At 41.7% G+C, this 11,285-nt stretch overlaps 1 protein-coding gene across 2 annotated transcripts; it reads right to left on the minus strand.

Moving 5' to 3' along the window:
- Nucleotides 1-381: 381 nt before the first annotated feature.
- On the minus strand, nucleotides 382-10,842 carry zgc:113279 (uncharacterized protein LOC553749 homolog). Of its 2 annotated transcripts, none has more exons than XM_048265660.1 (10): nucleotides 10,619-10,842; nucleotides 10,348-10,469; nucleotides 10,204-10,228; nucleotides 10,067-10,113; nucleotides 9,341-9,969; nucleotides 8,033-8,138; nucleotides 7,768-7,914; nucleotides 6,133-6,193; nucleotides 4,723-4,886; nucleotides 382-1,979 (listed from the first exon to the last, which is right to left on the minus strand). In XM_048265660.1, exons 1-10 carry the CDS (start codon nucleotides 10,650-10,652, stop codon nucleotides 1,962-1,964), a joined length of 1,353 nt encoding a protein of 450 aa, XP_048121617.1. In that variant the 5' UTR covers nucleotides 10,653-10,842; the 3' UTR covers nucleotides 382-1,961. The 2 variants fall into 2 exon arrangements, with proteins under 2 accessions (XP_048121617.1, XP_048121618.1); XM_048265661.1 differs by having other exon boundaries at nucleotides 10,590-10,842.
- Nucleotides 10,843-11,285: the final 443 nt, after the last annotated feature.

An 11,285-nucleotide genomic window follows, 5' to 3' on the forward strand; every position in this document is an offset into this window, starting at 1 on the left:
GAACGCGTGTGCACTGCTTTTAAGATGCTCTTAAGGGGAGCTGTCCATGTTAATAGTTCTAAAATATCCTCTAATTTGATAGTTAATTAATTCACATCAATACAAAAATAGAAAAACTTTGACATCTGCATGTAAGCATCCCAAGTAGGCTATATGCCACACAGAGACATAAATAATAATTATTTAACATTAGATTGTTGCACCGTTTTTATGTTTGTTGGAAGATATATAAACATATTAGGCTTGGGCAATAGCTTACTCCTACATTGGTCATGCCAGTTCTTTGCTACTTGTGTGTCACTTAAGAAGACGTTTGAAGATAAGAAAGAGGTCGCGTAAGAAAGTGAGGAAATGTGTAGGCTTAAATAACATATAGGCTTAGATTTTGACACAGCAGACTAAACCAGTGGTTCTTAACTGGTCTGGCTTTAGGACCCACAATTTCCCCATGTTCCCATTTAGTCGCAACTTTAATCGTGACGCAATTTTGTTTTAGCTTTCAAGCCAACAGATATGGTGAGCTACATGTTAAGACACGCAAAGTGCCTGTAGGCCTACTTGTTTGGAACATGCTGATGTTTGGAATTACATTTGTGCGTCTTCAACACCTTTCAAAGTACTCGACAGGTTTGCTTTTAACAGGGGTACTTAGTTTCCATGAAGCATTTTTGTTTTATTGGTTTCATGCTCTCATGTGCCAGCAATTCACTGCACACCACACACTGGGGTTTCAGTCCCATTTTGTCCTCTATTTAAGCGAATCCATGTCCTACCTCAAATATCCAGGGTTGTAGCCTACTTGCGTATACCACTAAACTGATATCTAACATGACCTGTCACATTAACATAGTCTATGTCCATGGCAATGACTGATATACAAATAAAGTCTATAAAAATAAAGGTCAGAGTATTTTGCATGCTAAAATCTGATTCATCACAAGTAAATACGATAAAGAATGGGAACCTAAGTTGGATAATTATATTCCAAGTTGTAATTCCCTAGTAACTTCAGTGAGAAGTACCATTAAGACGCTCTTAGCCAGTAACGAGTACGAGCCACTCCTCTGCAGGATAAACGAGAACAGATGCATATAGGCTATATGCTCTGCTAGGTTTTAGTATAGCATGGTTTAGTGGAATATCTGTTCCATTCGGTCTCACGTGCAAGCAGATTCCTTCAAATGCGCTGCAAAATACAGATGCGCTGTTTGGAATTGCGCTGCGTGCTGTTAAAGGGAATGACAGGTGTCATTCTCATTGGTTTAACCCAAGAGTGATTAAGAAACATAATAACCGCCTTGTTGCGCCATCCGCCCGACTTTTGATAATGTTTGATAACCAAACCACCCCCAATGTGGACTGGACAAACCCCTAAATTGAATTAAGCTATTCGCTAGTGACCATGCGTTTTAGATCGCCAAAATAGGGCCCACAGTAAAATACAATGTAACATGTAAAAAACATGAGCATGCCACGCAGCACTCCCTAACATTACCTCACTACCTGCATAAAGGCAGCGACACGGTGGGAGGCTACACAAATAATATTTGTGTATATTATATACACATTGACTGATCACACAGTATACTCCACATGTGCGTCTTCATATACCAAGAAAATTGAACAAACAGGATAAGTTTCCATAGAAACCAGCTAATGAGCAGCCTCAGTGATAATCGCAGAACTCTGCAAATACCCTCTGGCTGCATAATACATAGCTTTGACCTTTAAGCCCAGAAGAAGACGCTCCTCTCTCTCTCTCGACACAAACAACTGGCCTTCCAACTACTGTTGGCTTTTCTTCTTCTTCCTCTGAACTCTTCTGAGACAGGTTCAAGCTTGTACTCACTCAGAAACATGTACCGTCAGTTAACAGGACTGCATTCTTTCTGCAGATGCTCACACACACACACACACACGTGAAGTTCATGACAAGATATGTGATGGCGGGCAGGCCACAGCTAGGTCATGCAGATCTCCTGTAAGAAGAGAAGCACACAGAACACAATCAGGCATGGTGCACACACAGCAGGTCCCCGAGCACGGGTTTTCTATTGGGTAGGGCATTCCAACAGGTAGCGCACACCTGTTTCTGAGTAACTCTCCAAAAAGGTTCAAGGAAAATGTTCATAAATAGATTCCTATCAAATAAAATTTACAGTTTACAAACAGAGAAGGTAAAGGATGTGAAAGGAACCTTAAAACGCATACAAAGCTTTTGCAGCTGTTTTGGGTGGAGATCAGATTAGATCAGATTACACTGTGAACCCATCTATACCGTAGTGTTAACCAAAGATTCTAGAGTGCTACGCTCATTCTTAAAAGATGCATTCAATCCAAAGTCATGTCTAGTAAGACATTTATGGAGGGAGGCAGCAGGCAGCTGTCTTCCGTTTCAAACAGAGCCAGATGTACAAGGCCTGGCAATTCAATAATGAGCCTGGCAATTCAATAATGAGCCTGGTAATTCAATAATATACAAGCAAAACAAGCTTTTTTTTATAACCACTGAATTGTTGTTTCAACACTTCATAATCACACAACGGACGTTTTAGATTAATGTGGATCTAATTGCAAAATCAACAGATAGTGAATTCTCTTTTTATTTATCAATCAACAAACGTAAAGCAGAATGGTGAAAGTGTGCCACAAATGGAATTTGAGGTGTGTTTGAAGTTCAAAGTAATGTCTGTGGGAAAGACGGACCTTCTACATTCTCTCTAAGTGGGAGGACAGCTTAATGCTAACATGCTATCACGGAGCGTGTGTTGCAACACTCAGTGTTGCGTGCCGTGCTCGGTGCAGCCAGCCTGTGACACATCTGAAACTTTACACTGATGTGGTGCTGGTGGCTACGTTGGCGTAGTGACAGCAGGAATGAACAGACATGTTCTCAGTTATTCCCAAACAGCAGTGGGCAAAACTATAAATCAACCTATCAATCCTTTTGCACAGTAAATTTGTTGACTCAACTGACTCATTTCCTCAGAACATTCACTCAACTCTTCAATTAATCTTACATTGGAATGTATTGAACTGTACCTTTCTTGCAAAGGTCTTGCAACATTTTAAGCAATCACAAATCTGCCCTGATACTGAGACAGAACACTGATAATGAGATATAACATTGACACTTGTTTTGCATACCGTACACAGTGTATATACGGCACACTTAGCCTGTTTCCTGTACAGGGATTGCATCTATAGTCTTGACTAAATGCTTTTGTCAATGGAGATTTCCACCTACAGTATGTTTGCTTTTAGTCTTAGGCTAGGGCTCCATCAGAGCTCCAACGTTAGGAGGAACCGGGCCATTGTCACAGCAATCATGCCAGACGCAGAGCCATAGCCACACTAAATGCTGCTGAAATATGCTGATCTTACATAATGAAGTGAGAATGGCAGCAGAATGTGCAATGTAAGTATAAGTATAAGTATAAATATAAGTATATATACTCTTTTGATCCCGTGAGGGAAATTTGGTCTCTGCATTTATCCCAATCCGTAAATTAGTGAAACAGACACAGCACACAGTGTATACACAGTGAGGTGAAGCACACACTAATCCCGGCGCAGTGAGCTGCCTGCATCAACAGCGGCGCTCGGGGAGCAGTGAGGGGTTAGGTGCCTTGCTCAAGGGCACTTCAGCCATGCCTACTGGTCGGGGTGTACACACCGCAGATTGCGAACGCTGTCAGACCCAAGTTTCCGTCGTATTCATCAATCGTTCAATCCTTAGTGTACACTGCGCCTTTCTCTGCCTTTCTCCGCCCATAAACGCAATTTACGAACGTCCACAACTGAATGGCAGCACCTACTGTACATACAAGTGCAGTTGAATGAAGTTAACTGATGACAACATTAAAAAGAATCAAACGTCTAGCGATCATGAAATAATACCATACATGATAAGATGTAAACAAGCAGGGAGATAATGAAGATCAGTAGTTCTACTCAAACTACTTGTGCACGTAGGCTATGGAAGATTGGTCAGATCTAGCCAGTAGGAAAATTTAAGTGAATCACGTAAAAGTGAAAGTAAGACATTCGAAAGGCCAACGAAAGTTGAGGTTGCTTTTGGTAGTAGGCTACAAATACTTTCACCACAAAAACTGGTGCTCTAAATAGCGATTCTGTTGTCTTTGAAAGGTTCTCTTATTGACGCATTGAACTGCAATTTGGATTAACACCTGCTTTTACAAGGGGAAGTATTTAGGCGCAGAATAGACGTGCGCTTTCAGGAGCAGACTTTGTACATACCGCGGAATAAATAATTAGGCGCTCTTTACTCTTCCCCTCCCATCTTTATACGCTAAACTCCCACTTTTCCCCTGGATCCTCCCATGAATGCATATGCATGACATGACAAATGCAATCTGCCACTTTCAGCTCCCGCGACAGGCAGTTTGCGCTTTTACATCATTGCGGCCTGTTTGTACATACCTCGCAATGATTTTACACGCACATTGCGAAACAAATATGCCTGAAGTGGGCGCAAAAGCGCTAGTACATCTGGCCCTCAGATAAAATGACCTATTACCTCACTAAATGATAAAGATGCATAGTTATTGTATAGACTCAAAACATTGTGAGACTCAGACCCATTACCACACTAAATGATAAAGAGGCATAGTATATTCTATGGACTCACCACCATGTTGTGAGACTCAGACCCATGACCACACTAAAGGATAAAGATGTATAGTTATTGTATATACTCACCACATTGTGCACGTTACTCTCCATCTGCAGGAGGCACTCGAGCGTCTCCATCATCTGCTGCTTGCGCAGGGCGTGGAGCCTGGCGTGGCCCTGCAGGGCCCTGCTCTCGCCCTCCTGCACCATGCCACTGAGGGATACCACTGTACTCTGCAGGATGCTCAGCCCTGGACGCACAGATGGACGCACAGGAGGTCAGAGGTTATTAGTGGACACACACACAGAGTGTGCTTCAAAAGACACCATTACAGCCTACACACCTACACTACCAGTCAAAAGTTTGGAGACACTTATACATTTCTATTCCACTCCATTATAGACAGAATACCAGCTGAGATCATTGGCATTGTTTTTTTTTTTTTTAAATCAGTTTCAGAAAGTTTTTCTGAAAACAATGCATAATGAGCATGGGACAGGAGCAAAGTAACCGTATTCTCTGGATAAGAAACTCGAAGGCAGTCTGGGGGAAAGGCCACGGGTAAGATATTTAGGAAAGCATCGAGGGGGGAAAACAATTGTGTGATGTTTCGCAGCACTCTGCACGATATCAATTTTCTTTGCACGGCTACCAGACGAGTTACTGTGTTTCAGTCCGTTGCTTAACGTCACACGTCTCTCACTCGCCTGGACTGAGGAATGCGCGAGAACCGAAGTTGACTAACAGGAAATGGGATCAAATTTGCTTCACACATCACTATGGGATGGCTGTGTCCATATCTTTTACTGTCTATGGTATAAACCAAGGTGTTGAGTGTGTTAGCCTGTTTTTTTATGAATCAGAGGCATGGCCTTGTAAATCGCATTGAGTGCTCGGAGGAGTGGAAAAGCACTAATGAATGCAGCCCACTTATCATTTACTATTTACAACTACTACTACTACTACTACTACTACGTGTATGGTCAAAGTGAGCCACAGACTATACTGAACACAGTCTGAGCAGAGAATCCCTTAAAGGTGCTCTAAGCGTTGCCACACGTTTTTAGGCTAAAACATTTTATGTCACTTACTGCAAACATCACCTAACCAACCGCTAGCTGTCTGTGTCCTGAATACACTGTAAAAAAACGTGATCTTTGTGGACAGCCCAGGCTCCAAAAACAGCAACAAAAACAACCTGGGCAAACCTAGCATATAAAAACATAACAAACTGACCAGCAAATCACAAATGAGATGCGCTTTTAGGAGAGTTTCAATTGCACGGGAGCAGCACAGGAGGGAGGGGGAGGAAGTATCTAGCTAGCTCTCTGTTTTGTTTGAAAGTCAACAGAAGTGACGTTACCCAGCATCACTTAGAGCACCTTTAAAGAGGAAGTAATATACATCTTACCAATTGTAACTTCATAAACAAGCAAGTCCCTCAATAACATAGGGTCAACCAGCAAATATGAGATGTGCAGCATACAATTACATACCATTCATATCTTTGACTTCCAAATCCACATGCACTCCATCTCTCATTGCGTTCATAATGACCTGTTGAGAAAATGGTACAATGTGTCAGTTCAATGCAAAGGAAGTCACATAGTACTGATAGTACTGCAGCGTGATCAATTCTGGTGTCACAGTTCTGTCATTATGACCGCCGCTTCGGTTTAGTCAGATTTTTTTTTGCCTTTTCGCATGTCCAAATTTCTGTCAAGGATTCCCGGGACACTGAAAGACCGAGGTACACGAAACCTGGTGGGCATGTAGCCCCACATGGAAAGCATGGAACCATTGTTTTTCGTTTTGATCTGTAGTCCCCCCCCGCTGGACTGAACCCCCCGAAAGGAGGGTAGGGCAGACACAGTTTTCTGTGAATATCTCGAGAACCGTAGGGTTTAGGAAGACCACATGTCAACCTATTCCATAACCACTCATTTCATGTATAGCGCCACCTAGTTAAAAGCAAAAAAGTAAAAATGAGGTGTTGTAATCGCCGGTATCTGTGACCTAACATGGTCAAAACTGCACAAAATTGTAAGCGTAGGATCATTATGACACCCTCTGAAGGCATGCCAAGTTTCGTGGAATTCCGTTCATGGGCGGCCATACAATAAATTAATTTATGTTACTGTACACCAACTGGCCTGTAGGTGGCCGGACAGAGTTTTCTGTGAATATCTCGAGAACCGTAGGGCCTAGGAGGACCACCTTTTTTAATGTTGCTCTTAAGGGGCCAAGTCAACCCATCCCATTAGCACTCAATTTATGTATAGCGCCACCTAGTTAAAAATTAAAAAGCAAAAAATTAGGTGTTGTAATCACAATATCTCTGGCTGACAGACTTTCGTTCATGGGGGGCTATACAATAAATTAATTTATGTGTACATTTAGTGACCGTACACCAACAGAGTTTTCTGTGAAAATCTTGAGAACCGTAGGGCCTAGGATGACCCATTTTTTGTGCATGTTTGCCTCCAGGAGTCATGTTAATCAATTCCATATGCACACATGTGCATAAACAGATATTCACACACACACATACATTCACAGTAATCATACGTATGACACATACACACACAGTAGATATATGTACTCATGCATGCACATGCACACACACAGGGACACCCACATGCACGCACGCACACACACACACACACAAACACGTACACGCACAAATGCACACAATTCAACAATTTCTCAGAATTATGAACAGGCAAGATGGGGGTGGGGTTGTATAAAATGTATTTTACATGTGAAATCTATGAACTAATCATGTTTTGGTACTTGTTGTCTAGCAGATACCAGTGAGAATTGAGTGTGCATAATGCAATTCAGTGAGACAGTTAGAATCATATATGCCTTTCACCTTTTGTTTTTAGCCAGCAGCCAGACCAGCAGATATCCTGACTTTGCTGAATTACTGAAGCTAAGTAGGAACTGAACACAATTTGACAAGTGTGCCTTATTTTTGTGGAAAAAATGTGCCGGACTGGGCGGCGGTCATATTTTGTACCGCTCCGCGGTACATCTAGTTGTAGAATGGACTCACTGAACACAGACTAAGATGTGAAATCATAGACCATTTTCTAGAGGCACTAAAGGGATATCGGAGGGTTTCGTACCTCTAGCACCCTGACATAGCCATTTTCTGCACCGAGATGGAGACACGTCTTCCCACACAGGTCCCTCTCGTTGATGTTAGCACCCAAACTGATCAGGTCAGCTACCATCACATGCTGGTTTTTCTGTGCAGCCATGTGAAGAGCAGTCTATGGGAAAAGAACACCATGAACACAACAAGTATTCACCATTAAATTAATGAGTCAATGTTGTCCTTTTACATGCCATATATTTTGGCTGTTTTTTCTCTACTTTTGCCTTTTTTACCTTCCCCTCCTGATCCTTGGCGTTCAGTTGATTCAGGTCGGCCATTCTTTTGGCAATAATGTACACGTGTGCCCGCTTGCCCTCTTCGACCAGTCGATGAAGCAACCTGGAGAAGCGTTAAGATATAAGTGCATGTTATAAAAATAATTAATAATAATTAATCATAGTTAATAATTAATCATAATTCATCATAATTAACTATTAAAAAATAATATACATAGATAAATATACATACACACACACACACATACATATATACATACATATATATATATATATATATATATACATACATATATATATATATATATATATATATACATATATACATACATATATATATATATATATAATATATATATATATAAAGCAACACTAACACATTACTGTACATTGGCCTCTGACACCAAATAAAGGTTATTTGACCAAATGTGAGGATATAAGATGTCTTGTGATAGACTGTCAGATGAAGCACTGACAATTTTTTGAATTATGAAAAAAAAAAAAAATGTAAATCAGGTTTATAGGCCAAGTATACTTGCGTATACAAGGAATTTGGTCTCTGCATTTATCCCATCCGTGAATTAGTGAACACACAGAGCACGCAGTGAACACACCGTGAGGTTAAGCACACAAACACTAACCCAGAGCAGTGAGCTGCCTTGCAACAGTGGCGCTCGGGGAGCAGTGAGGGTGCCTTGCTCAAGGGCACTTCAGCCATGGATGTGGGCATAGGAGAGCAGTGCTCAACCACTTCCCCCACCCACATGTTTCCTACTGGTTGGGAATCGAACCGGCAACCCTTCGGTTCCAAGTCTGAAGCCCTAATCAGTAGGCCACGGCTGAGGCCAGACTGGTTCTAGGCAAAGTATTCATGAGTATAATTGGTCTCATGTGGTCTGGCCTTTCACTCTAAATGGGGTCAGTAAATATGTGTATGTCTGTGTTCATGTGCAACATTTTTAAAGAAAGCTACAAATTACCCTCGAACAACAATGAGACAAGTGACACACACTACCCATATCTCTAACACTGTTGCAATATAGAGGAATGATGCCTTCCAATATAGAGGAATGACACCTTCCAGCCCAAAAGCCACCACCTGCTCCATAAGACTAGCCTATGGACTATGATATGGCTAAATGGACTATATATATTTTTTTAATAAATTTTTGATATATATTTTTTTCTTCTATTTGTTTTATCTGTGAAGCGACCTTGGGTGTCCTGAAAGGCGTTTTTAAATAAAATGTATTATTATTTATCATTATTATAAAACTGACGGCTATGATTTATTGACCTACTTACAATTTTCCATTCCTGTCAGGTGTCAGCAGCTCCCTGTTGGAGAACCTTTTCAGAAGGTTCCCTTCCCTCTCAACTTGGTTCCAGAAGAAGTCATTGGACCACTCCTTCTGCTGATAGGAACCCTGCTGAGAGAAACCGTGGAACTCCTGACTTATCGCCGACCCCTCAGCATAGTCCAGACCAAAATCACATGCAGATTCTGGGCTGGACTGACAGGAGTCATGATACGAGGGGAACTGGTAGTCCCCTGAGCTGGGGGAGTCAGCGACATACTGCTGCGGACTGGCACGGAAGTCTTCAGAGTCGTCACTACTGTAGCCACCGAAGCTGTCGGCAAGGACCGAAAAACTCCTCCGATACTCTGCACATGGGAAGGAGAAGAACCCGTCCGGGGAGGAGGGTGCGGGAGGCGAGGTAGGCTCTGGAGATGGGGCCATCTCCATTTTCTGACTGAACTCACAAAAGTATGTCTGGGGAAGGAACTCTTCAGGCAGTGGATTGTGCTCGGGTCTGTTGGCCGAGGTGACCAATTTATTGGGCTGGTGTGTGGACGTGCTCTTTTTGAGGTCTTCCTCCAACACCTCCACTATTATGGACAATTCCTCCTGAGCCACCGAGTTACGTTTTTTCTAGAAGTGAAAAACAGAGAAAACATATACCCAAACTCATCCAAAGATCGTTTGAAAATGAGCTTACAACTTTTAGTGAAATAATTGTGTTATTCACCTGGTTGTTTCTTCGATCTGCTGACGTCTTGACACGTTTTTTGTCTCCTGAGTAGAAGCAATAAGTGAAATCACACTGTCCTCAAAGCGAGTTACATTTCAAATAAATAGTTTATCAGTCATTTTTGTCATATTTACCTTTTGATGCCTTCGCAGACATTCTCTACAACAAATGAATGCAAATTATTTCAGTGAGATGTGCAGATTATACTATAAAGACAGAGCCCAAGATCAAAATTAAGAAAGTAAACGACAGTTCTGTAGCATAGCAACATGAGCTACCTGGATATCCTTAGGATCCATTCCCTTCGCTATGCGTATGTTTCTTAACAAGTCCCTGACAGGCATGCGTACTCTGACACCAAGGTAACTTTTCTCAGTTTTACACCTGGAGCGTTTAGAACCTGTGTAAAGAAAAAGGTAGATTCACCAATCGCTGGCAGAACTATCAACTTCATAGGCCTCACTTTCCAAATGAGTCTTCACCAACTTATACTGCAAGAAACATAATATAGTTACAATACATTTAAAGGCGGAACTGAGTGTCTGGCACCTTCGCCGTTATGGACCTCCGATGTCGAACGCATGATCTTGAGCAGGTGGACTCAATGGTACTAGTTGTTCCCTGGTAGAAGTGAAACGATGTGATGGCAACAAAAGTATCTTCCTCTGCTAGAGCCTAAGATGTTTGGGTTTTAATCTACAGGTTAAGCATATTTCCTTTATGAGGATCGTAATTTATATTTAAAAGGTTATTTTGGGTGTTTCAGTTGTGCACCTCCAGGTACGCGACAACACGTATAGGTGTCTATCCTGAAATGCACAAGCAGTGACGTTTGGAAAGCTATAAACTGTCCTAGATCTGGTTGAAGGCGTGTACTAGTCCACACCTCTTCACAATTATGCAAGTTTTTCCCACTTCACATGTTTATCACACGCAGACAGGTTTCTGCTCCACAATCGCTGCAAATTCCACAATTGCCGCAATCATTTCATTTTAGTAACGGCAGGCGGGCTTTTTTGACGGCAGATGTAAAGGGGGAGAATACTGGTACAATCGTAATACTTTTCTATTTGCTCAGTTCAAACTCAATTTATACAAAGACGATTTCAAAGATGTGAAATTGGGCCAGAAAGGAGTCATAGGCCCACATGTTTAGCCTACTCCATGAAAGTTGAAATAGAATAAAAAAGATGTTATAGTTTGTTAAGAATTTAAG

This window comes from Alosa alosa, chromosome 16 (genome assembly GCF_017589495.1).
Source record: "Alosa alosa isolate M-15738 ecotype Scorff River chromosome 16, AALO_Geno_1.1, whole genome shotgun sequence".
In the NCBI taxonomy this organism is placed as follows: domain Eukaryota; kingdom Metazoa; phylum Chordata; class Actinopteri; order Clupeiformes; family Clupeidae; genus Alosa; species Alosa alosa.